Source organism: Pundamilia nyererei, unplaced genomic scaffold, assembly GCF_000239375.1.
Source record: "Pundamilia nyererei isolate P.nyererei 1_Seehausen unplaced genomic scaffold, PunNye1.0 scaffold00209, whole genome shotgun sequence".
NCBI classification, from domain to species: domain Eukaryota; kingdom Metazoa; phylum Chordata; class Actinopteri; order Cichliformes; family Cichlidae; genus Pundamilia; species Pundamilia nyererei.
In genome coordinates, this window is record NW_005187610.1 from 361,347 (window position 1) to 389,015 (window position 27,669).

Below are 27,669 nucleotides of genomic sequence, written 5' to 3' on the forward strand. Positions count from 1 at the left end.
TGTCGTAGTGTTCAGTGTTGAATGCTCATTTTTATTGAACTGTATTAGAGCAGCTTTGCATGATTCCCACAGTTTAAAATGATGCTCATCGTTCTCACTCTGAGTTTTGATGAAACTTTGGTTGCTCTGTTGTCATTGAACAGCAGATGGTTGGAGCTCATCCTTTCTCTTTGACCTCATGCAGGCCAAGAGCAGACGAGCTGTGTGACACAGAGCGTGAAACCTATTACGTCTACACATGCTCAAAAAAACCATACCTGATTTTAGCTCCTCCCCCCTTGAAAGTCATGACTATGTTAAACTTGTGCAATAAGCCACCCTGAAGCTGATGTATTTACAAGCTGAATAATTACAAGGAAGAAGTCACAGAAAAAGATGGCACAGGCCACATGAAGTTACTGAATGTTTTTCTTGGATGCTTCTGGACATTAGACAAGAACTTTGTTGAAAGTTCGATACAGTGGGACAAAATTCAAGAGTAAAACCCAGTGAATCTCATAAATGGACAGGCGTGCTTCCGGCAGCATTCCTGACCCTTGGGCTCAGACACCACACGCTCCTCCACTGTCGTTGCCAGTGATGGTCCTCGACATTAAAATCGGGTCATTTAGACACAGAAGTCGGGAGTGATGCAAACGTAAATCAGGTGTGGATGTTGCTTTTTATTGCTGGAGTCGGAGTGCTTGTTATAAGTCTGTGCTTGAAGCTCTTTAAACCCATCCTATAATCCAGCCTGTCTATATGGAAATAAAGAATAATAGCCTCACAAAAACCACCTCCACCTCCACCTCCATGACGAGCGTAGCTGCAGTCCTGTCTCTGGAAAAACTCTACTGCAAATCTCCTGCAACATTTAAGCACTTACAAGTGGGGAGGAGAAATAAAATCCATACTGCTCCACTTTGCTTTACCGGTAGAAGACCGGCTGTGTTGTTGTTGCGTTGCTGCTGAAAGATTGTCGAGTAACTTTGGCGAGTTCTGAACTCCCAGTCGAGGATAAAGGCCAGCAGTCTCAGTGGCGAAGTGAGCAATAGAAAAGTCAAGTGTAAAATGTGTTGACGTTTCTTGCTCCAGCCCTGGGAGTCCTGCCTTACAGCAAACTGTAATTGAGTAGGAGCAGTGAAGCTACAACACAGCGACTCAGTGTGTGTGTGTGTGCATGTTAAGCGTGCTTACATCCCAGCAGAAAAGATACAGTACGTGTCTCCCAGTGTTACTGGGATCTCTGAGCTTTGTGTGTATCCTGGCAGATTACACTCGTCTGTGTGTTGCCAGCCAGCCAGCGCGCCTAGGTGTGCGCTCGCGCGCACGTGCTTGATTGGATTTTAGCACGCTGTTTACTCCGTGCCTTTGGTTGCCCCCCATTTCTGCCAGGGTCCACCGATTACCTTTTGGGTTTAGTAAGAAAGGAGAGGGGAGATAAAGTGAGAGCGAGAGCAGAACAGAGTAAAGAAGAGGAGCTGAAAAGAGAGAGAACGAGCTCTGGGGTTAGCGGGGGTCGTCCAAATACTCTAGTCCAGCTGTCTGCGCTCTCTGGTGTCCATATGGACACATGCACTCACGCTCAGCTACTGTCCAGCTGGGGCCTCAGCCAAAACAATAACAGCAGTTCCCATTTGTTCCTCGCTGCACTGTCAGAATAACGATGAAGAGGACTCGGCCTGGCTGAGGCCAGCGCGGCAGCAGCGGGAGCTTCTGCCTATTAATCCGCTCAAAGTCCAAAATCCCTGAAAGGTGGACGAGGTTGTAAAGTGCAGTAGAACATTTGCATACATTGAAAGTTCAGACTGAAGTGAAAATGCCTGGACAAGCACCTGAAAGCTTAAACATTCAAGACGTTTTATTGTCATTATGCAAGCAAAACCATGACAGTAAGGCAGTGATCCCTCACAGTGTGTAAAAAGTGTTGGTTCAAGTCAGTTTCTGGCCACTTTCATTCTCTTTTTTTTTTTTTTTGACTTATTATTATTTTTATTGTCCATTTTATTTCTAGTTTTGCACTTTAGTTTTGCTTCTTGTTTTAAGACGTGATTTCTTTTTTGCCACTTATTCTCTAACGTGTGCCTTTCTCTTATTTTTGTATGTATTTCTCCTGCTGTCTACTATTTATATTTCTTCCTGCACAGTTGGTGTTGAGCACCCACAGTTTCATTGTACATGTACAATAAAGGGCTATTCTATTCATTCTATTTATTGCTTTCTTTTAACTGGGAGCACTTTGGTCAGAGCTGTTGTTTCCTTTCTTTTTCCTGTTTCTTTTTTCTTTAAACACGCACTATCAATAAAGTATATGGACATATGTGCATCGATCCCTGTGGAGAAATGAGTTCATTGCCACAGCGAATCAGGGGAAGGACACGAGTGTGAGACGAGAAATAGGCAATAACAACAGCGAGAATGACAAAAGCGAGCGATGTGGTCGCTGAAAACGGCACTCGAAGCTTCAGCGTCTTCTGTGACTCGCATGGAGAAACCGATATTAGTTATTTTTATTATCATGCGTTTTAAATTTTAACACAGATGACTGAGAACAGAGTTGCTTGACAGTTGGACGTCTTCCGTCGAGCTGATCCTGATGCAAAATCTTTATATTAATGCAAGAGTTAAGAGTCTCTAGAGCTGCAGGAACACCTTCAGAGTGCTTTGATGATGATTTGATGAATAAATTATTTAAAACTGCATTATCCAGATGTGTTTCATAACCTGACGGCAGGCTTTTTTACTCCTGTTTCAGCTAAATGTAAAGGCGTGCGCAGCTCAGGCTTCACATGCGTTTGAATTCATCTTCCCGAATCAGCGGAAAAGGCACAAAATTCTAAACCTGTTATTGTTTTCTCCAGTTTGGTTGGACTCTGCTGATGTCGGTGTTTCTGTCACCAGAGAGATCCGCATTCAGCGTTTCAGCAGCACCTGAGTCTCGGGGTCAAGCGCTGCTGGACTTTTTAGCATCGCAACAAAAAAGAATTTGCTGGAAACAATTAGTTTTAAAGTACTTTACACTAATAGCCTGTCATTGTATTGTTGTGTGCGCTGAATCAAAAACAACACGGCAGCCTTGGCAGGCGAAACTGCACAATAATCTGAGGCTGGGAATTCATTTGGCCTGGCTTTTAAAGCCAAGAAGTGACTCTGTAGATCCCCAAAGCGTACTTTCTCCTGTGTATTTTCTCTTGCTCATCCTTGCGTCACGTCATTCATTTGTGAGATTAGATGCCTGAATCAAAAACAGCAACACAAAGCTATATAACTGCGGAGGTTTAGGGTGGTACTTTCCTCTGTGGAAATGTGTATTTTTCTTCAAGTGCACACAGTGTGTCACTTCCCCCGGATCGGAGCTTGTTGGAAAAGAGCCTCTTGTTTATTTCTGTGGGAAATAGCTGTTTAAGTGTTGCCTTCCTGGTCACATTGTGCTGTTTTTCACACTCCCGGCTGTGTGTTCTCCTTCCAGGACCAGCGCCTGAAGGAGATCAGCATGCAGACTCCACCCTCTGCCTCCCCCAGCAGCCAGTCGATAGGCAGCGCCAACAACAACAACCACGTCACGCAGACCCCAGAGTTTTTCAGCTCCACGCTGTCCACCAACAGGTGAGCACGCTGCACAGCCAAACACCTCCCGCACACAGTCATACTCATCACACTGAAAAGGATCCATTAGCTTAAATATGCAGCGCTTTGTAAAGATGTTCAGTAACGAGCACAGGTGTGCACGTTACTGAACAGGTCGGTGAGGAATTTGCATTTTACCACCGTCCTGTGTGCAGCAGAGATCTGACTTCATGCTGCAAGCAGCAGGTTTTCAGACAAGAGCAGCACATAGAGTTCTTAAATGAAACCCACTTAGTAATATGGTAACTGATACAGCACCACTGACCAGCTACAGTGTAGCTCTAACACCAATGCACTGTGTTAGACGTAGACAGGAGTTACTTTGTAACTCATCTAAAACCTTACGCTACAGCCTGACGTTCACCCGGAGAAATGTAACTCCACGTTACATCAGCACAGTCTGCAACACTTGTGATTGGTCCGTTCAGTTACATTGTTTCCTCCTGTGTTAGTAGGCAGCTACTTTTCAGTACGGCTGGGTATCGTCACTGATTTCTAGAATCGATTCGATTCAATTCGATTTGAATCTGGGAAATTTTGTCTCAGACAGTCAGAAATATTATAATTCAGATCACAACATTTACATATTTTTGTATCTATAAAAAGGAAGCTGACACTCACAAGACTTTATCAAAGGTGTGAGCATCACAGCAGATGCCTTTGTGTCAAAGTAGCTGAAGATAAAACACAGAAAAACATGAAGGTGATTTTCTTGGCCTGGGATTTTATAAAAATATTCTGCAGTACATCAAAAACAAAAGAAAACCATTAATCAACATATGAACATTACCTCTGAAGTTACAGCAGTTTTATTAGAGACACGGCTAAGCATTTTGCATTTTGCATCATTTTAAAAAGTTTAAATTTGTTCAGTATTGAACAGCAGAAATTAGGTTTTCTTTTCGGAAGTAAGTAAAAGGGAAAAAAACAGCGGCCGACAGCCTGTAAACAACGGTAGACTTGTGCGTAACAAGCAAGCGAATAATGCAGAAAACAGATTTTCAGACGGGAAACTGTTCTTGAAGTACAGAGAGAGAGAGAGCTGTGCATGAAGTGTGATTTTTATCGTGGTGGAAGCAAAACGGCACAAGTCAGAGTGAATTCATGACGATGTTTATGTGAAGCGTAGATTGGATCTTCTTTTACTGCTGGTTCAGTCAGTATTGTTTGAGGAGAGATCAAACTAACAGCTCTAGAATCAGCGCCAAAACGGCGTAAACACAAAGCTTGGACCCGCCGAAACATCAGAATCAGCGAGCTGTCGGCTTTCAGCCCTGACCGTGTCCGTGCCGTCGGGTGAGAAAGGCGACATCTCACTGATTCTGATCCGTCGGCGGGTCCAAGCTTTGTGTTTGCGTCTTTGTGCAGAATCCGTGTACCTGCTCTCAGTTACTGTTTTAGCTGTTTGGTGGTTGTCGAAACTGAGATTCTGGCATTTCGGGCAAAATAAATTTATATTAAAAAATCGATTCAGAATTTAATTAATGAATCGATATCACGTTATCCAAGCCAGAATCGATTTTAATCGATAAATCAATTATCAAAACCCACCCCTACTTTTCAGACTGTTATCTGGATGTGATGCACAAGCAACAAATGAGTTAGTGATTCGTCCATGAAACATATTGGCTTTGATTTGAGGGTGATCATGTGACTGACGTGATTTTTATCCTGGCATCCTAGGTGAAAATCAGTGGGAGCACTGTTGAGTTCCCGCCTCTTACATACGGTCTTGTCATTGAAACCCAGTTTGCACTGGCGTGACACATTACTAAATCTGTTCTTTAGTTTGTATGAGTGCAGAGCCAGTATAGGAAGTCAGCAGTCTGCAGACAGACGATAACCACTGTTAAAGAGGAGCTGATAGAAAACTTAAAAAGATGCATTTGAATGATGGTGATGCTGTGAAGATCTAATGTTGTGATCTAACCTTACATTACGCTGTCACTCGTGAACTTTGTGCAGTATGAGGACAATCGGTCAGGACATCGTCCTTGTTACGTTCTTACTACAGGAGATAGTCCACTGCAGACAAGTTCTCACTACTGGAAACACTTAAGGAAGCTGCCAGGAGGCAGGACACATGACAGACTTAATTAGCTAAACTGTTCTCACATGCCTGAAATTCAACACCACGCAGACTTTGCTCTGGAGACATGATGACATTTACATTCTTACTCACAGCTCCGGTGGGTGAAATATTAGGGCTGCAGTGGGTTTTAGGTGCTGGTGCGCAGCCATTTGAACTCAACAGCAGGTGCTTTATATTATAATACAGATTTTCAGCTGAAGTTTCAAGATGTTAATGAACTTTTTAAAGACGGTAACAAACCTCCTCTTGTTGTGCAACAGAGATTAAGAATATATATTTGTTTTCTGTCAGCGTGCATTTTTTTAAAGAATTCTTATCTAACACAACACATCCTTCTCGTATCTCATCTCCGGCTGTAGCGGAGGTAAAGTAAGACTATTTATTCTTGATAATCAGAACAGAATTTAGGCCCAGTGTGCACGCTCTGAATTTACTGCTCCTAACTGCTTTATTGCTCTCTGGAAGTTTTTACAGCCCTTCAGAGCGGGAGGATTAATCTTTATCTGTGACAAACGAACATTTTTAGTGGTGGCTTTAGCTATTTATGCTCAATTGATTAAATATTAATGCTGCGTCTCCATCTGTCTTTCCGTATCTCTGTTCTCTCGCTGACTTACTCGATTCCTGTTCCCCTTTTTTCTCCCCCTCCTCCCTCTCGACTCATCCTCATTTCTTTCACCCTCTTTTTCTTCATTTTTTTTTCTGCTCGCCTCTTCTGTGGCTTTCCTCTCTGCTTTTCTCTCCTCAGTGTGCCCAATCTGAACAGTGACCTGTTTGATCTTCAGCCGGCCTTCATCCCTGCTGTGCAGAGCACTCCTTCCATCTCCAACGCCAATAGTGCCTGGGGAGGTACGTTACCTGCATACATACACGTTTTCATTTATTTTTATATATATATAAAAAAATAAATGCACCAGCAGGGACGCAGACATGCGTATAATCAGACTTACACAAGTTAATTTATTTCTGTAATATCCCCTCTGGCTGCCACTCGAGCACCTGTGTCCATCCATCTATCTGACCATTCGTCATGGAAACCATCCATCCACCACCATCATCGTCTCCACCGTCATCGTGTTTTCTTCAGGGGCTAATGTTGCGTGACCCAGTCGGCGTCTTGTGTTGCGTTCCAATCTCTGCTGCTCAGTACAGAAGTGAGACTCACACAGCGTCTCCTTGTTGTTTGTTTGTTTGAGGCTGAAAAGCTGAGAACAGACTGCACCCCAACAAATTTGTGTGGAGGGGAAAAAAAACAAGAAGGTCGACATTTCAGCGGGTGCAATCGGCCGCTTCAGATCAAAATGTAGCGCAAAGACGCGTCTGTAAGCTGGGCTAGTGCGGCGTATTTAAGGCTTTATGATAAAGGATTATGCAGAGTTTGGCCACGTTACAGTCAGAGCGACTTCCTCACTTCAGATATGAGCCTTTCACATTATCAGGGACTCTGACCCAGAAGCTCAGATAAATGTCCCCCGTACTTTTCTCAGAAATACCACAAAGCTTACTTGCTTCAGGAAATGTCAGAGGATGTAAGATTACGAGATACTGATCGGGTTTTCAGTCGGGCAATAGACGGAGGATGTATTTTAAAAGAGTACTTTAATATTTGAGGGAAATATGCTTCCCGTTGTGCTGGGGAAAACTTTACAGAGAATGTGTGGCTAGCTGAGACCACGAGTTGTAACGTTCCCATTAAAGGGATGCACTGACTTGTCCCACTTTTTCAGCTGGAATGATCCTTTTTAGGGATTTTTCTCACTCACACTTTTACCACCGTACCAAAAAAGAAATGGTATTCACTTCATTTATTACCATTTTGGTTCATTCAAGCTCAGTTTGAGTCTTTCATGATTGCACTAGTGTTTTTTTCTCTGCTCTGTTTTACTGTGAGTACACCACCTCACACAAGTGAAGATGATAGCAATCAGGTAGAAGACGGCTCCTTCTCCCTGCTGTAGATGCACTAAAAGCTTCCCAGTAAGTGTAAAACCAAACATAATGAGAAAGAGAAAGTGCTTTTGTTGGAGCTTTTCAGTGGGTGTCAACATATTTTTTGGTAAAGCGAAAAGCCAAACAAACAACAACAAAAACGGACTTAAAAGCTGGTGCACTGCTGCAGAAACATGGTATCAAAGGACAGCACAACGTGTAATATAGCTAGAATAGATTGGCCCCAATGCTGAGCTTTCTGAGCCAGCACCAAATGACTTTACAGTATAGATGTCAGCTCGGAGCATCTCTGGGAAATTAATGAGCTTATATCCAAAATGGCAGAGTCTTCCTTTACATACACGCAAAGTTTTAGTCTGGGAAACTTGTGCCGTGACAGAATTGCCAATTACAGGTGCACAAATAGCAGCATGCTAGTTGTTAAGACGTCACTTTTTCTGAATGTTGTAAGAGCAACATTTTACATGCAGATAATTGCATATCTGTGCTTTATGGTGACGTTTTTGGGGCGTATACTCTTTTTGTGGATCCCACAAAGACGCCCGTTCCCCCGAGGCTTCGAGCTCCTAATCCCACTCGGGGATGCGGAAAGACAAAAAGGTGCGTCAGTGGATTTCCTCGTGCACTGGCTTAACTCTCCCGTGAAAGGCTGACGTCCCCGACAGCCTGCGCAGAATCCCGAGTCATCGAGCAACAACAATAGCAGTACACTGGGGACTGTAGCGTCCGTGCTCCTAATCTAATGGGATTAGTTAAGCAGGAGGTGCTGGAATCCTTACTTAAAGCAAAGCTGTGACTTTGGGCCTGTCTGATGGATGGATGTATGTACAGCTGTTTCCTTTGTAAAAGTGTCCCCGATAAAGCGTCTCCAGCTGCTATCTCGCGCAGCCTAAATAGCACAAACGGTGCTTTAATCAGTCATATTTAATTGCATTCCTCAGGACTGGACAGCCAACCTCTGCAGCAGAGCGGCCCCGCCATGACCGTAGATTTCGATGCTGTGTTTGGGAATAAGGCCACACCCAGTAACAACGGCCCGCAGCCTGCAGCCGGTAAAGCCTCCTCTGCCTGACTGTCCGGGCAGAGCCAGACTGAACTAAACCTTTTCCATCTTTTTATTATATAACTTTTGGCTTTGCTGGGAACAAAAGCTTAACACTTTACTAACCTTCTGACTTGTTTCTTGCGACTGAGTGGGTGTGTGCAGCTTGCTCGCTCTGTCACATAGACCTTTTGTAACACTTCAAACCCGAAGATGACTTCAGAAACAAATGCTTCCAGTATTTTTTATTGTATAAAGGTGCATTGTTATAACTGGTACATATTATATCCAGGATCTGAGCGTGACCTAGACAGTGTGTAGGTAGCAGAACAGTAAAAGTCACAGCCATAGCTAGTTGATGATCTTTCAAAATAAAATGCATATACATCTAGCACCTTTTAAGACTGTTAATGTGTGTCTATGAGGCTGATTTTAAAAGCAGTGGTTGCAGACCACGGCACAAACGTATGCAATGAACTTGCAGACTCTGAAATGGTTGCTCGAAAGCAGGGACCAAGTCTGTGACCACTCACAGTCAGCTGCTGTCCTCAAAGAGACTTTGTTGGATCAAGATGTAGACAAAGCTGCATTGAGATGGAATTAGTCTGCAGTTAAACTCAGTTTGTTAAGTTAGTATTTACATGGAATCTGTTTGTGATAAAATGGCAAAGATCGCTGATTTACTTTGATACACGGACGTTCACATTACCTGCTTGCACTCAGAGTCCAGGCAGAACCTCATACATCTAAAACTCCTCCACAGATAGTTGCTGCAGGGCAGCAATGTAGCTGCAACCTGACATGGGTACATGGGTAACATTGCTTCTAAATCAGAATATAACCAGAATACAACCGGTTAAGCAAAGTCATTTATTTCAGAGAGATAGGTTACACTCATCAGACCGACTCATATTGATTGCAGTGTTCTGACAGTCTGTTCATAAATTAGACGGTAATTATTTGCAGACCTTTCCAAATCCACGTGAGAGTGACTGGAGCTGGTGTGAGTTTGGAGACAAGTTGCCGTCCACCAGTTTATCGTCGTCTGACCCCAGAGAGGGTGGTACACACTAAATTAGTTGGTCACCACAATCGGGCAACCCTATAGATATTTTTCTAGTCAGAGGTTGTCATCCTGTTTTTCCTCCAGTGTGATTGAGGCATTACTCGGTTTCTTTAATGTGCAATCTTTTAAATTTGAGCATTTAAACAGATCTTACAAAGCTGGAAGAAAACTGCTAAATACCCTAGTTAACTTCTGTTATCATTGTTAGTAGTGAGAAGATTCTGACAGAGTGAACAGAGCTGAATCTATGAATACACTGTAAAGAATATTGTTGAATAGAGGAGTCATGATGTGTAGGAGGCCATCCTTCAGCCTCCTCGCCTGCTGCTGCTGTTGTGTCCTCCCTGTTATGGTAACAGCTTTGGACTGACTCTGACTGGCTCTTAAGTGTTGCAGGTCTGAGCCTTTTGGCTCTGAGCCCTCTTATTAGCTTACTTTCCTTTAACCTCTCAGCAACTGACACAATCAATTCCAGCGCTTCTCAACCCTTTAGAGTCCCGAGGCACTCCTGCAAAGCATATAATTTTAAGGCACACCGAGTTATCGACCACTCCAGAGAAGGTACAGCAGATAAGAGCGACTACCTGCAGAGGTCATCTAAAGACTATTTTCATCATAAAGGGAGAGGGAAGTTCAGAAAGAAGTGCAGGTTTAACTGCAGCAGCACGGAGGAAGTGTGCTGTGACTTTGTTGGGTTTGTTTTAAATTAATTAAAGGGGGGGGGTTTGGGTGCTTTTTTATTTCACACTTGAGGAAATTGACTGAAAGGTGTTTCATGGTGCCAGCCATTTTCACTGTGCTGGCGTCCATCAATCAGCCTCACCGGGATTTATCGTCCAGCTGTTTCGGAGCAGCATTCGCTCCACGCGCAGTTCACACTCGTTGTCGGGACGACTTGATCATAGCACATTTGTCACACAGATCGCTCGTCGTAATCTCGAGGAAAGAATATCCTGAAGTCACCTGGGTGAAATGTTGTCACGTTATCATTGTTATCCGGAGGATTAGCTGTATTTGCACAGCTGTAGCGCTGCCTCGTCAGACACTCTTAAAGCCGTTTCACTCCAAAGGACCTGAGTTGTGACTTTGCTCGGGAGCTGCTCGCTCTAATCTCGTCTAACCCCGTCAGTCTCCTCTGCTCAGATTTAACAGTTGGAGGCGTGCAGCTTGTTCCTGGCTCTGGACGGAGCGACTCTTTCTATTAATAGGGCCTGTGTCGAGGCTGCCACTACAACTACCAATACACCATCTGGGCCACTGGCAGCATCGCATGTAAAATCCCCCTGTGTGTATGTGTGTGCTCATGCATTATCTGTGTATTTCTATGCGTGCTCACATGTGTTTGTGAGTCTGTGCTCACACGTCTTCTGTCATTTTACTCCATCCCATCTGTCTGCTTCTGCTCGTCTGTTATTTGTTGTTGTGGTTCACACCATCCCCACCTTCCTACTCCTCCCTGTATTTCCTCTCCCTCCCTCTCCCTGTCTTTGCCTCATCGTCTCCCCATCACACTTCACAAGGCAAAAATCACCCAGGCAACTCCTTTCCATCTGCTGTCCTCCTCCTCCTCTTCCTGTCTGTTTTTCCTCCCTTCTTAATTAATTAATAATTAATACTTTGCCTGAATTTTGGCCACTCTTAAGCTGTATTTGACCTCTAGTGATCTTTTCAAGATTTGAGTTTTCTGAAGGACAACAAACAATTTCTGCTGGTTATTCTAATGAAGGTGCTCTGCCTGCTACTGCTGTGTCTGTGTGTCCGTGTTATTTAAAGCAGACTTGTAATGCATGCATGCTTACTGCTGTGCTTCACAGTTGAAAATAATCCTTATAGTATCTTACAATGGCCTTGGTGCAGCCCCTCAGTGCATTCTCTGTATATGGGAAGCTCTCCCTTGGAAGTTGGGAGGCAGTGGGAGAGAGCTGTGTGCTGTCAGGGATGTTAGCCTCTGACTGATATCATAAAGAAAAAAAAAAACAGTTTGAACTGACCTCGTTATTCTAAACTCTGTTTAACATTAGCAGCCACATATATGTGAGAAGAAATAAAGGTATAGTTCTGCCTTAATTCTGCTGCGTTCCTCTGTTTATGATCTTATCTGGTTTTGTCAGTGCAGCTTTCTGTTATTAACAAGCTCATAAAGACTTGCACAGGTCGTCAGTGAAGAAGTCACACTCTTAGAAAGGCCTGACGTTTGTTAGTCGCTTTGTGTAAACTCGTGATGATAATCTTCCTTCTCAGGCGGGACAAGTCTGAATTGAGTTTTGTCACATTAGCGTGGAAGCTGCGGCAGAACCAGATGAAACACTTGGACGGAGATTAAATGCACATCTTGTACTTCCTAAGAGGACTGTGTATCTTCAGTTATTACCTGCATAAAGGATGGGTTAATAGGGTTATGTTGGAAACACAGAATAGAGTGGTCTGATATTATTGAGTTTCCTGATCGTAAAACTGATTTATGATCATTTAGTCATCAGGATTCAGATGTTTTAAAATGGGGATGTGTTAGCTTTAGCTGCAGTCTGTTGGCATGATATAACATACTATATGTATCAAGTTAATAAGAGGGACTTTTTGCAGGAAGAAGTCGCTGTTACTTTGTGACCTGATTCAGGGCTTTTCACCAGAGAGAACAGTGTGGTGTGTGGCAGCAGGGTTTGTTAATGTTGATGTACTGGGTGAGAAAAGTAATCCTTACTGTGTGTTTACATACACACTGAAATATAGATGAATATATCAAATATGATGTTAAACTTGGTGTTTTTGACCAAACGTAATGCATTTATAGGTGCTGTAGATTAAATTCAGGTGAAATCGTTGTGTAATTGTTTCACATTTCAAATGTACAGAGCTTTGTGCTGGTGCTTGGACAAGGATGCTGTGCCATCCAGTGTCCAGGCCTTTGTGTTTGGGCCTTGGCTCCACTAAACAGCACAGTAGATTTCAGCTCTTATGAGGAGCAAAAGCGAAACTTTATTAAAAAAAGAAAATCACTTGATTTGATAATAAAAGGGACAAAAGTATTCCCTAACCCACTGGCTGCTGCTTGTTTCTGGGTGAAATTGGTCACAAAGAAGGTGCTGCAGTAGAAACTTCCTCATCACTTCTTTTGATCACCAGCAAATTACAGTCATTTTCATGGAAGATGCCGACTTGCGTGCTGACTTTTGTGTTGTGCTTTTGAAAACGTACCCCCTGCTCTGCAGGCAGCGAGCGAGGGTTTGAGGACTCGTGAAACATTTTCCAAGTTTGGTGGGTGGTCAGCGAGTGTTTGCGGGCAAGTCGGTGTCTATCAGGTGTCACATAACCCTATGACAACCCACTGGATACCAAACAAATCACAGCAAGGTTTTTGGCGTAGCACCCTTTTATGTGGTATCACTGCCAGCAACCACTCATCAACCAGTTGGTGGAATACGTACTTTTCCCTGGCTAATGGGCTGCCCACTGGTCTCCTGACCCTTTTTTTTTTTTTTTTTTTTTTTTTTTTTTTACCCCTAGCAACCTGTGGTTACCAGGAGGTTCCTGAGCAGTCTAGACTGAAGCCTATCAGCCATTTACTTGGTTCTTAAGCTTTTAGACTCCGTGGGCCTGATCCAGTCCAGCACCACCCAGAATCAACTTCAACCTCAGATCAGAATTACCTTTTATAACAGAAGATTTTCCCAAATCTGGGATAAAGACGGTTTGGAAGACTGGTTTGCTTAGAAGAAAGACAAAGAACAGCAGGTTTCACTCAATTGTTGCTGTTGTTTTGGTCTCACATACAGCTATACACAGCCTATATTATTGTAACTGAACTGTAAAACTGTCCCTGTTATCGACTAAACAATCGCCACCCGAGTCCGATGTACCCCAATCCTCAACAGAAACCTGAGATGCTGGAAAGGGCTGATTAGGAGTCCGCTCCTGGGAATGAAGCGACAGCTACTTAAAGCCACTCTTGCAGGGTTATGAGGGAACAAGAGAGTTTCTGTTAGCATCAGTCAGTTCGATGGAGCTGGTAGGACTCATAGCAACAAAAAAGTCATCAGTCTGTAGATAAGAAACAAGCTAGAACCTTCACTGTCTCGAAACCACTGAAGCCTCTTCCTCCGTATCTGCCTGTCACACAGCAGCTCCTAAAGCTCTTTTTTGTAAAGATCCCCCATCATATGTTAATACCACCCTTGGGAACATTTACGTATGATGAAGCCAGCGATGGTGGGTACTTCATTTCTGAAAGAAACGCAACGTTTTTAAAACTTCTTTTCAGATCTCTGAGCAGTCAGCGCTGGTGTTTTGAATCCTCGATATGGATTTACTTTCTTCTTTCCCTTTGATCTTAAACTCTATTGACTGTCAAATCCATCGCTGAAACACCTAACACAGATATCATTATCTCCTCAGTTCAATACGACACACACCGCTTACTTATCTCCCTCCATCCCTGCTTTCTTCTTCTTCTTTTTGCTGCCCTGCAGTGTTGTGTGATCTACTGAGGAAGCTTGTTCCGTTCATCTGTCGCTTCTTGGTTCAGTTTAATTCAGTGGTGCTTTACTGATGTGACGATTTCAGAAATAAAGAAATATAAACTCACCTGTGTTGACAAAGTGTTTTATCACAGGAGGGAAATCAGTGTTTAAAACTAGGTTCATTTCTCGATCTCCCTTCTGTCTCAATTCCCGTTCTTCTCTCTACTTCCAGTCTTCTTTCTGTCTCGGTATATTTTCCATGCTCTCCCTTTTTCTCTCTCATCTGCTAAGCTAGCAGGAAGAGTGCTTTCTGAATCTCTTGTGTCAGCACCACTGTCAGACCCACACACCGCTTCCTAACTAAATATTATTCCTCCGTTTTTTTTTCCCCTCTCCACCATCAGTTGCCTTACTTTCATCCTTTCTCCTTAGCAGCAGAGCAATCATTTGTTCTCATTCTTGTTTTAATTTTTGTTGCTGTTCTCCTGCCTTCATCTCTCCATCTTTCAATGAAAAGATATTTTTTAAATAGTTTTAGCCATGCTGACCTTTTCCTCCTCTGAATATGCACCATCACATCTCCAGGTTCCCACCATCAGACCTGTGCTAAGCCATTAGCTGAATGAGTGCTGACATGAGAAGCTGTTAACGCAGCCACTTAGACGCACACACTTCCACACCAGTGCAGGAAATTACCCTGTCATTTCCACCTATCAGAGACAAACTCAGTTAACTTTCCCACACAGAAGCACACACGCATGTTCCAAACTAATCACTGTTCAGTCACCGTGTGTACATGACGACTACAAACAGATAAATCAATCATCTGGAACAACTGCTGCAAGCTACCGAGTCAGGGATTAAAGGCTCGCTACTGAAGCTGCTACATGGCAAAGAAAAAAAGAGCGGTTTAGGTCGAGGATATCTGATTTAAACTATCTGCTTTTTTCCCCCCGTGTGGGTAAATGCTAAAAATAGGTCTGAAAGAATTCAATTAACAGAGAGGCTAGCAGTGAGATTGAGGTTCATATTAAGGAGGCCCAACTCAGCAATATTCTCAGATCAAAACTGTCCAGCTCGGCTTCATTAAAGTGGGCGAGCCATAAGTTGATGTATTTAAAGAGTAGGAAAAATTAGGTTGAAAGCAAGAGCCTGCTCTCATTAGAGTCAGGATTAAATGTCTTCTCACTGATACAGAAACTTTATAACGTTTGTTCCCAAACTTTCTTGCCTTGTCCTCCAGCGTGAACTTCACTCATTAACTTTTAGATGTTATTTTTCTTTTTTCAGCCTTACCATTGATAGTCCCCCGTCTCCTTTAGTAAGTTGGTAAATTCTGCCTGTCGAACTTTTTGTTGTTGCGTTGGAGCATAATACAGCTCACAGTGAGAACAGCTGCAGATTTCAATGGAAATGCAGTCATTTTGTGATATAGGTGGACAAGTTTAAGCAGCTAGTTTGTCTGTTCGGGTTAGGTAAACATGGTATTTTTGGCAACCCAAAGTAAAACAATGCTCAGAGGAACTGCAAAAAAGGAACTACATCTCAGACTCTGCTGACCTCAGTTAACAAGTTCATGACAGCATGATCAGAAAAAGACTGAAGAAGTATTGCTTGTTTGGAACGGAGGCCTAACTGTGATTTTTCTCTCTAAAAATCACAGTTTGTAAATCAGAAACCACAAGACTTCTGGAATGTCCTTTGAACTGATGAGACCAAAGTGGAGATGTTTTGCTGCGCAGCACCATGTCTGAAAAATCCCAACAGCATATCAGCACAAGCACCTCATACCAACTGTCGGGCACGATAGAGGAGGGGTGATGAGAGGGGCATTTTGCAGCCACATGACATGAGCACCTTGTAGTCACTGAATCGACCATGGACTCCTCTGTATGCCAAAGTGTTCTAGAGTCAAATGTGAGGCCACCTGTCTGGCAGACATTCTGCAAACTGAATCAACGCTGTAAAGAAGAGCGGACTAAAAGTCCTCCACACTGATGTGAGAGACTCAAAGCCACACAGAAAATGATTTCTTCATGTTATTGCTGATAAAGGCAGTTCTACAAGCAGCTGAATCACAGGGTATATTCAGTCCTGGGAAAACTTTCTTTTTCACATCTGTAACTGCAATCTAATTAGCATTTAGGACAAGTAAGCTACCATGAACGACTTAGTTTGATTACAAAAAGGCTCTCTGTGTATCACCAGTAAGCGTGTTCAGTAAACAAAGGGCTCTTTGCCAACATTGCTAGACTGTTTACATCAAATGTATTCTTTCCCACATCCAGTGAAGAGCGGGATAGAGGGGTTAACAGCGTGTAGGGCGTAGTAGCATCCAGGACACTTAAGCTAACATTAAACGTGTGTGGTAGCGTGGTTCCAGAAAGACTTAAGGATTTGTAGCTACAATGAAGGATAACTGTAACATCTCCAGAGGTAGCTGTCGGTGAGAAATACTACACCATATTCTTGATACAGTAACCCTACGAAATGCAATTTGGCTAGTAAAATGTTGATTGCTACTGTAGCTGAGCTGTGCAGCTCACATTACAGCAGGCAAACAGAGTGATATATATGTAGCCTTTTGCTCCTTGTCTCTTTATTGACTTGGCATATGGAGAAATCCAAAGCTTGACAGGCCTTCTGTGCCTAGTTACAGTTTTCTAATCTGTAATTGAACAGTTGCTGTTGAGGGAAAAGGTTCATCAGCGGTCAAGTCTGCCACTCGGTTAAATTAAATATGAAGTGCTTGATCTTGCTTTTTGCTCAGTCTTTCTGCCTGCCTGTATGCCGTTATTAGCAGCCATTCCTATTAAAAATGCAGTTTTTCTGCACACCCATCTCACTCGCTTGTTTACCTTGATTTCTTCTTCAGGTTTTGATGCTCTCGGAGACCTGTTAAAGCCTACAGTTCCCACACACACCGCACCTCCTCCACCTCCCCCTCAAGTGGCCATCCATCATGGAGGAAAGCTGCTAGCCAATGACCTCGACTCGTCTCTGGCCAACCTCGTGGGCAGTGAGTGTTGAGATTCATGTGAATAGACCAGCAAAGACGAGAGAAAAACTCGGTTACATAACGTGGCACATGCAATGCCTGGCCTTGAATACGTGCCTGCAGTGTACTCTCAGACTCTTAAGGACATATTAAAGTTTACTGTTGCTTGTACATAGAAGTGAACCTGCATATTCCTCTTTAACTTCATGTGTTTGGTTGGAATTTGTTATTTCTTTGTGGAAACTTGAACCTCTTTTCATGAGGGGAAAAAAACAGCATCTGAGGCTGAAATTCCTTCCTGCCTCCCTTTTCATTGTACTCTCTTAACTGCGATCACTCACTTTCTGTGTTTCCAACTCTCCACAGATCTGCAGTTTGGTGGGACCCCAGCCAAAAAGTAAGTTTTGCTGAGTCGTGATGGTGCCTTTCCTGAATTGTGCCTGTAGTCTCTGCAAAAGCAAATATACGCTTTTAAGCTGTTCTTGGTCAGGAAACTGTCAGCACAAATCTCAGAAAGCAAATTTATTATGAACTGCTTAATATGCACACACATCTGTGGCCTATTGAATTAGACTTTAAAGATTTGAAAAACGTAAATAGCAAATTATGTGATAACTAAACCTGAGATTAAACAGCTGAATCCGTTTGACCTCCACAGGCCAGATATGCAGTGGAACCAACCGGGAGAGAAGAAGCTGACGGGCGGCCAGAACTGGCAAAATAAGACCATGTCGACCACACAGTGGAGCCCAGCACCCATGGCCCCACAGCCCATGCCTGTACCACATGTGGTAAGGAGACCAACACATGCACAAATACCCAGCTGCTATAAAGAATTGTGCAACCTCAACATTTTGCCCAAAGGCGTCCATCGAGGTGTCTGTAAGTCCTGGAAGTCTTGGATAATTTTGGTTTATCACAAAAACAAATCTTATCTTCTCATTCGCATTTTTGGCATAATTCCTGTTTAGTGCTTTACTTTAGATTAACCAAGTTAACTAGCTCAGATTTTGAGAACAACGTCACAAGATGTCCACAACAGCTACAAACTGGACCCAGTTGGGTAGACTGGAGGGAAACAAAGCTGCAAGTTTGGAAAAGAAAGCAAAAAACAAAATGAAAGTAAAGCTCACTGGTTACTTTGTTAGGTCTTGCTAGTTCTGAGTTACTTTTCCCTTCAGAGTTGCTTAATTCAGTAAAATGTTATCTAAATATCCATGATGTTGATCTTCCGTTCTGCCACGTCTCAAAGGGGCTCTCCTGAGTTGAGATCTGGTGACTGTGGAGTCAAGGAATCAGTTTGAGATGATGATTTGAGACGTGGTTTGTTATGCTGCTGGAAGCAGCCATCAGAAGATGGTACACTGTGATCATAAGGGGATGGACGTGGACAGCAACAATACTCACTACGATCAGAGCATCTGCCTGCCTAAAGGGCCCAAAGCGTGCCAACAAAATATCCCCCACAGCGAGTTATTAATTGTCTTTGATAATCTTACAAATCTGTTGCTTTAATATCCGGTCTCATCATGTTTCTTATCCTCAATGACTTTAATTGCTGCCAGCTTTCATAAATGATGCCCCAAGCTACGAAAATGAGACTTGAGTTGTGATAAACCAAAGTTATTGTTAAAGTCACGAAAAAAAATTTATGGGAAAGACCCTTTATTGTTGTTTGATGCACGGCATTTTGGGAAATGCGGTTGGTCGATGAGAAGATGCCACAGTCAAAGCTCTGCTAGCAGTTTTCTTTGCTTAGGTCAGCTCGTTAAAATAACGTAAAAGAAGTATGATTCTTTTTTTTTTTTTTTTAACCTCCAACACTAAGTATAATTTCTAAACTGAAAATCATGAAGTGGCTTATTCAGTTAATTCAATTAAATTTTATTTATACACCACCATATCACAACAACTGTCGCCTCAAGGCGCTTTAAGGTTTAAGGTAGACCCTACAATAATACTAACAGAGAAAAACCCAACAATCACATGACCCCCTATGAGCAAGCACTTTGGCGACAGTGGGAAGGAAAAACTCCCTTTTAACAGGAAGACTTGAGACAAACAGCTGAGACCAGAAACCTAGACAGAAAGTGTTTACTGAGGTAATAAAGCAGTTAGACACAGCGGTAGTTTTCATTTAGATTTCCATAGAACTGAATAACTTCTGGCAACCTGAGTAGTCGCCCCCTGCTGACCAATCTCAGAAATGCTGGTTTAAGCTTAAATTGTCAGACCTCAAAGTTACACCTCCGGAAACCCATTTTACCTCTGCACCACATCCTTCTACATAAATGTAACTACACGTCGGGTCAACGCATACCACAAGACTTGATTGGTGTGGAAGGTTGCTTTGTGGGGGAAAGAGTTGTTTCTGGTTAATTCGTTAAGTTAGGATGTAGATTTCCTGCAAAAGTTAAAATCACGCTTTAGGACACTTTGCATCCACCGTATTGGTGACTTTGACCACCGCCACTGACATCATCGCCAGATGTCACCGTACACTCATGTCTTCAACCCGGCTGTGGCAGCCCAACATCCCATGTTACACAAATCAAACCAGCAGAAACGAATCTATTTCGTTGACCAGTAATTCCCGTCATCGTTTTCAGTTTTTTTTTCCCCTGACATAAACGAGACGACAGCTAAATAAAATCTAATGCAGGGCGACAAAAACTGATGAAATGTATTGACAACTTCTGAAAACAAGATCCAACCAAAACGTATCCTGCCTTTCTACGTAGCATGAGTCTGGAAGCAAACCAATCAGTAATCTCCTTGTGCAGTAAGATGTTCACATTTGATCTGCGCTGACGAACAGGGTGGGGTCGTACAGCCACAGGGGCTCTTTCCAGATCCAACACATCCACGTCCTCACTGCGAGGGCATGTAGCATCTTCTCATTTCACTCTGTGCCCGAAAGTTCCCAAAATGTCAGTGTAATAATTTGGCCTGCTTTCATGTTTCTGCCAGTGCTGGAGACAAAATCAGTTTAAATATTTAGGTTGGCTTCTCACAAACATACAGCGTGATGCCGAGCTGACTGGAACTTGCAAACACTTTGTAGGACATGCATCTAATCTAAAACTGTGGCACTTCTCACACCGAGCGCTGTGAAAATATCTGTGCATGTCTGTGCGGTGTCTTTGTTGTATCAGCTCGGTACATTTTATAGCTGCCTGTGTGTGTGTGTGGTTATTTGTGTGCGTTTGCTGATCCTGGCAGCTCCTGATTGTCATCCTGATCTCTTGACTGCAGTTTCTGGCTGACGTGGACAAACTGTCACTAACCCTCCGCTTCCCCTCTTTCTCTCATTTTCTCCTCCTGTTGATCTTTCCCTTTCTTCCTTTCTTCCCTTCACCTCTGCTGTCATTCCCTCTAATCTCTCCTTCCTGTCCCGCTCATCCTCCTCGTCCGCTCGTTTTGCACCGTCATCCACTCGTCTTCCTTCCCTCATTGGCTCGTGTTCTGCTTTATCACGACTCTTGTTATTTTTTGTTGCGTTGTCATCTTCTCGTCCTGTTTTCTTCGCCCTGCCTTTGACATCTGCACGTTTGCACCGCGACCCCTCATTCCTTTATTATTTTCTGCTTGTTTCCTGTGCTTCTAACCTTTCACTCTCGTTTTTCCTCCTCCTTACTTTCTCCTCATCTTTACCTCACTCTACCGGTTTTGCCACCCTCTTTCATCATCTCCTGCTCATTTTCCCCCACTTTTTCCCATCTCATCACCTTGCCTCCTCTCCCTCCTCCTCCTCTCTTGTCTTTCTCTGTTTTTTTGTCCCTTTTCCTCGTTGCGTCCTGATGCAGAATGGAATGTTCTATACTAGTTATGTAAGTACTTATCTCTGTTTAACGAGCTGCTCAGACACGTCCTCTCCCGGGTATCTTTCTCTTCATCTCTTTCCCTGTCACCTCTTCTTTCACTTGCATTCCCCGGAGATGCTTATTTAAAAAAAATAGAGAGAAAAAAAGGAAGTTCATTCTGTTCTTGCACCATTATCATAAATAACCTTCTCACCTCTGTGATAAAAAGTAATAGTCTGCGCTGCTTATGTAAGCAAATTGATGTGAGGAAGTTAGAACAAGGCGCTCCTTCTCCCTACTAAAACCTAAGAGCGCCATTCTTCTGGGTGTCTTTTAAAAGATCCACGTCTAATTTATTTGTCAGCCGTTCATCGGGTTATTATCCACATTTTTCTCCCCCCTCAATCAACAAATCCCATGAAACAGAAACAAAACAGCAAACCGAGCCACTCTGAGGCGCTTTAGAAGTCTGTTATCTCTGTGGCTGAAATGGCGACGTTATCTCGGTATGAAAGGAAAAACTTCATGTGCAGCAGAGGTCCGGTCCAGGATGCACAGATCAAAGTATCGCAATGAAGGATTTAACAACAAGTTACTAAATGGTTGCAAACAGCCACAGAGAGTCAGCTCTACCGGGTTTTTCTCTAATATAAACAACACTTTTCAGTTATTAACATCGATCTGTGTTTCAATTTGGTCTCATTTGTTGCTTTTAATGACCCTCAGGCCTGATTTAGACCTAGAGGTAGAGGTTGTGGCGTAACCTTTTCTTTTCACGTCTTTGCTGTCATGGGTAAACAGACTGCAGTGAACAGGATTTATGAAAAGGTTGTACATAAAGAAATGGCCTGTTTTGCAAGCATACTTTCAGATACTTGCTACCTGCCATTTTCATAAGTGTTGAAGCTTTTTCTGATGATAAATTAATCATACTGCATCAAAATAATTAATAAATGACAGAAAAGTGCCTGTTTTTTCTGCTCTAAAAGTTTTTTTTTTCATCAGGCAAAATTTAAGAAAATTAAATAAGAAATTTTCCTAAATTCATAAAATGTTGTTTTAATGAGCTTACAGAAGATTCTGTCATTTTAGATATTTTTTTCACAAGTTAGTCCCAGAGTGTTTCTTTCATTTACTACAGCAGTGTTTCTTTGTCATGTAGAGATTTGCTGTTGCATTTAGACGACTTCTTATATCCAGATGTCTCAGGGATTCAGTGTGTAGTTAAATGTTAATAAACTACACTGACAGAAAGAGGAGTTTCTTTGGTTCAGCTCTGAGATCGAAATGGGAGCAGTATGTGTTTGCCATCGCTACTTTACAGGTCGTTTAGCTCTTATTGGCTGCTCTTGCAAACAGAAAGCTTAAGGTATATCCCACATCACTGACATAATACAGAGTTAAGAATCAAACACAAAACTAGAATATACTATAATAGCTCCTCTTAACTCTTGCCCCCCATACAGTCGGCATCTGACAACCTGCTCTGTACCCTTAAAGACTAGCTTTGACACCTCAGTATATCTCAGTTAATACTTGGTTTAATGATCATTAGAGTAGTTGAAAAATAACAAAGAGCCTCTTAGTCGACTTTCAAGGGGTAAAGAGTTTAAACACCCTGCAACAGAGCAGCAAAATCCAGCTGAAATGAGTCCCTGGTGCACCAAGAAACATCTTCTTTTTTTTTTTTTTTTTAAACAGATGTGCAGGAAAAGATGTGTTGAAGTAATTCTCAAACCAGCTAATTCTTAAGGTGTTATATTATTTCAGCCTTTAACTCCCACTGACAAGCCAGCAAGAACAGAAATTGCCTATGGGGATTAATTCAGCAGCACAATAATAGGAAAAGAGGTGATGGGTCCCTGAGCAGAACAAACTAAAACAAACTTTTCACCTCTTACACGGTACGACACAGAAATCCTGCGTGGTTCAGTCAGCACGACAGAAACATCAGCTTTAACCAAACAAAGCTCAGAGAGAGAATATTAATAAAACTGCTCATTACTGTCCCCGAGAATGAAAATACACAGTGAGCAGCTGAGATGACCTCCCATAATCCATGAGACAATAAATAAATCATAGCAGAACTGCATGAGACATCACAGGTAACACGAGTAAGCAGCTCGTCACGCTTCACGCATGATAATCGAAACTCCCACGTCTGAGATTCTCAACAGAAGGGCAAGGTTGTAACTGTCTTCGCTGGTTGGATATTCAAAAACGCCATCAAAAAGCATTTTCCCTTTGCTTTTCTGTTTTCTTTTTTTTACTGTGACTGAGACTGCAGGCCACTCAAGGTCAGAAGTCTGAGTTTGCATTAGAAAGCACAGAAAGAAGAAAGTTGCTTGTGCCGAGGAGATGGCAGAGGGAGCAGCAGAAGTTCAGCTGTGAAAGCTGAAACTTGGGATGAAAGATGCAGAGAAAAGACAGCTTTCTTTTTTTATTTATTTAATGCGCAGATAGGCAGGGAGACACGCTGGTGAAGGATAGAACAGCAGGCGGGAGATTGAGCATAAAAAGACGGATACAAACTCATGGATGTGTCACACGATGCACCGAGGAGCCGTCGGCGGCGTAAAGATAGATGGACAAAAACACCGGTTGAGAATCTGCAGCGGTGCATCGACACGTCTCACCTTCTCTGCTTTGTCTTGGGTTTCTTTTTGTTTTTTTGTCGTGTTTTAAAGAAGTAGGGAATAAAAATGATGCTCGCCGTCGTTTTTGCACAAGCAGCCGTGAAGACAGACAGGAAGCAGAGATGGATGGTTTGCAAATTAATGAGCGATTCGGGTGCAGATGACGGTAAAGTCAATTTCATCTTTAATCAGGGTTCAAATGCTAAAACCACAAACCCACTGATCAATTGCTGAACGCACAATAAGATGGATAAATTAAAGCGTCTTTTTTTTTATCTGAATTGGCTTCTTTTCGTACAACTTGTAGTTCACTTTGATTAATGCTTTTGAGCAACTGTCACAACTCGCTCTACAAAGGCGAGAACTTACTTGCGATTGATTATCTCCTGAGGGCGGTGCGCAGGTTCACCTTATCTGGCTTTTCTCCTGAGGGCGTCTTAACCAGAGTATACACTGAGCGAGGCGAGGTCTTTGCGCTTTGTGAGAGATCTTCCAAGTTGGTCATTTTGAGGGTCTTGCCATCGAACGTGGAAAATCACCACAGAGAGGTCTTAAATGTTTTTTGCAAGGATCTTTTACCTCACATCCACATTTAAGTCCTGGCAATGACACTGCAGGGCTGAGACTGCGGTTCTGAAAGTGGCAGCCATCGCTCAGAAAGCTGCTTGACGCTGGAAAAATAACAGACGGACAATTAAAGTAGCAGAAGGCTGGCTAGCTTACGTGTTATCTTCACCAAGGAAATTGTGTTTTTATTTGTTAACATATATAGAAAGATTTAAAATAGTCTCACATTTGACCTTTGACCTCCCCTTCAAGTTCAATAGATTGGCGTGAAAGGTCAAAATGATAATGATGGTATATAGAGCTATTTGTTTCTGACTGCTGTTGTTTGTACCGGCAATATATTGGCATACAGGGAACGATGGGGATTCTAAATACTGTTACTTTTGACCTTCGACCTCTTCAAGGTCAAATCAGGTCAAGCTTTTTTAAAATGTCTTGTCTTTAAAACTTTGCGTAAAAATCTTGCTGCCTTTGTTTGTATTGGCAACATTTAGAAAATGGCACTGTTGTAAAAGTCACATTATAGTTTGCATCCAAATATCAGGACCGGTTTGACCTCTGACCTTTTTTTTCTCTTCAAATGTTTTATATCTTTAAATTGCGTGAGCTGCCCGGTTAGTTAGAAATATACTGCAGTATTATTACCTGTAAACACAAACTGATATTACTGTTACTACTGCGACCCACCTCCAGTACTTTCACAGCCCACCAGGGGGCCTTGGCCCACACTTTGGGAATCCCTGCTCAATCCCCATACACACCATTAAAAGTTAGTGAGCTGACTGCTCTGTAACCATCTGTGCAGAAGCTTCTCACTCGTGGTTCAGGTGGAACAGGTCAGGTAGGCGTGCTCTTCACTGGGACCACCCATCTTCCTCCTTTTATAAATCACTTTAAATCTTCAGTGTTCAGATGCAGCTTTCTGAGTATTTTAAATGACTTCAGCTCAGTTTTCATAAGTTTTAAAATGCTGGAGTCAAAAGCTCGCATAGCGCGCACAATCAAATCAGATCGAGTGAGGTGATAAATCATCCTGTGGAGCAGTCACATTAGTTTGACTTAAAATTAAATAGGCACATCAGATGTTCTCATTTCATCAAGATAATGCAAGTAGGGGAAAAACTAAATTTTACCTGGAGCCACTTTTTTTTTTTTTTTTTTAAATGATGAGCAAGAATATCTAACTTCAGCCAAAGACAGCGCGTGAGGCACATTAGAAATAATAGAAACTGAAAGATATTCCTTCTCTGAGTCAAATCTGAGCTCTCTGATTTTATGCACGGGCTGTTAAACTCAGTGTGTCACACTGACTTGTACTTACTGTTCATTATCTTAATATCTGTCATAAAAGACAAATAAATCAACTCGTGAACACGCCTGACGGTTATGTGTCACATTTTTTTCAGATGTGTCAAATCAATCCAGAGATTCTCCACATCTGTGGGAACTTTTCACGCATGAAACTGTCTGTTTGCAAAGAGCAGCGCGTCACAAAAGAGAAAGTTAGACAGGCCATGAAAGGAGAGGTAGCAAAAACAGACACAAAAAAAATCATGCAAAGCTACGCTGGAGTCCGAGAGTCAACGTGCCTCATTGGAAATGACCACAGCAGGTCCTTTTTATGGTGTCGGTGCATAAATAACAATTAAATGATGATGCTGGGGTGGTTGTGTTTTTGCCAATAACAAAACTAAACCCACAAGTGCACTCACTTAATTCATGTAGCTCATCATTTTACGTAAGCCTGCTATGACTTTCCCATGCAGCTAATTGCTGTGTTTAATGGAAATATTTTACCGGTCTCTCTCAGCAGTTTGATTGAGGCTTTGTAATTGTGTTAAAAATGCCGCGGTTGTCTCATTTACGATGATGGATTAGGTCTGTGAAGGCAGCTGTTTTTAATGGGTTTTTGCAAACAGTGGGGTGAGCGGGTGCTGACCTGCAGCAGAGCAGGCAGTCACGGCTTGTGATGAGGAGAGTGCAAACGCTATAAGGTGTTCCCAAAACCCAGTGAGGTGCTTCCTGGTTGTGTTTGACAGACATCAAAGTCGTATGGGCTCTGTCAGTAACTCATCTGTTGATATTAATACTCCTCTACTGTTGTGCAAGAGGCACGCCGCCCTGCACCTGCCCATATCATCTTGTAAACTGACTTCCATCCAGGATATTCGCCGACACGATACCGCAATGTACCGCAGACGCTCGCGCCCATAAATTACCAATTTGTCAAGCAGAAGTCGGGCGGCGGCGACGCAGACACACGTGGGTTGTAAACGATGGCTACAAATTGCCCGTCACATCGAATTTGAAGCCTGTTCAGCTGTAGTGGATTTGATTTGCAAAGTGAGCAGGGCAGGGCCAATCACTGTGCTATTGAGCCACCCCTTTTTAAAGCAGTGGTAATGATTGCACTCAGTGGGAATCCACTAAGTACCCCTACTGCATGCTGCGTTATTGTGCTCCTAATGTGCACATACTTGAGCATTAAATGTACTCTCCTTGCACATAAAGTAGGCTTTATTGTGAGGTTTTTATTTTATTTTATTTTTTGAAGGCTTGAAGCCGTATGTGACAAAAGCCATGAAATGTTTGAGTCAGGTGCTTTTGTTCTGATAGTTGACACCTGTTTTCTGTTTTTCTGCCAGGCTCCAGCTCCCATGGCTTTCCCCATGACCACACCGCAAGTGCCTGTGTATGGAATGGTGAGTATGCACATATTAACATATTCCCACACATGCCTGGGGGGGCACTGTCGTAGATTTATATGGAGACTAGAGCTGCAAGTCTGTATTTGTATTATTAATTAAACTGTGTGTTTTCAAATGTAGCATAACTAGCGTGGACACCCAAGTTTGAGAGCAAGGGGACCAATGTTCACATTGGACAGAGAAGACAAGAGGAGTAAATGAGTCCATCTATGTGCGCTGTGAACGACCACCATTGAACCGAGGGGGTGGCCTATGACAGTCTGCCACCTACCATCTAGTTTTGAGATCCCTTCCCAGGTGCCTGAACCCCCACTCACAACTTGGGTTATGTGACCTCAGTGGGTCACATGATAGGATGGGGCAAGGTCTCACAGTGGTTTCACCTGAAACCTCTGCTGATAATGACCCATGCCCTCTTTCACAGCTTGGCACATGTGATGAGACACATGTTTAACCCTTTAAAACCGGTCGGAGTGGGCACGCTCCATTTTGCATAACTATTTTAAAATCCCTGTAGAACCGGAACCACGTTAAGCTAGCACAAAAATTTTTTTGGCATATGAAACCGGAGTTGTTGTACTTACATCTTATGCCATCAGCTTGTCCTAGGTCACGGTTTCCTTCCACATATAGCTTTGCAAAAATTGCATAAAAAGCGCTTGCAGCAACAAAAACATAATATTCCAGAAACAGGCTTTGCCGATCCGATCAGCTGTTCATAACACTTCCTACTTTGGAATAGAC

General features: G+C 42.8%; 1 protein-coding gene across 1 annotated transcript in view; it reads left to right on the forward strand.

Annotated features, from left to right (window-relative positions):
• Nucleotides 1-27,669, forward strand: part of LOC102213042 (phosphatidylinositol-binding clathrin assembly protein) — a 113,347-nt gene that overhangs the window by 82,295 nt on the left and 3,383 nt on the right. Inside the window, exons 8-15 of the mRNA XM_005747959.1 lie at nucleotides 3,449-3,585; nucleotides 6,447-6,547; nucleotides 8,590-8,700; nucleotides 17,089-17,232; nucleotides 17,578-17,608; nucleotides 17,870-18,002; nucleotides 21,018-21,041; nucleotides 26,863-26,919. Of these exons, the coding sequence (XP_005748016.1) occupies nucleotides 3,449-3,585; nucleotides 6,447-6,547; nucleotides 8,590-8,700; nucleotides 17,089-17,232; nucleotides 17,578-17,608; nucleotides 17,870-18,002; nucleotides 21,018-21,041; nucleotides 26,863-26,919 (738 nt within the window). The remainder of the gene's footprint in view (nucleotides 1-3,448; nucleotides 3,586-6,446; nucleotides 6,548-8,589; nucleotides 8,701-17,088; nucleotides 17,233-17,577; nucleotides 17,609-17,869; nucleotides 18,003-21,017; nucleotides 21,042-26,862; nucleotides 26,920-27,669) is intronic.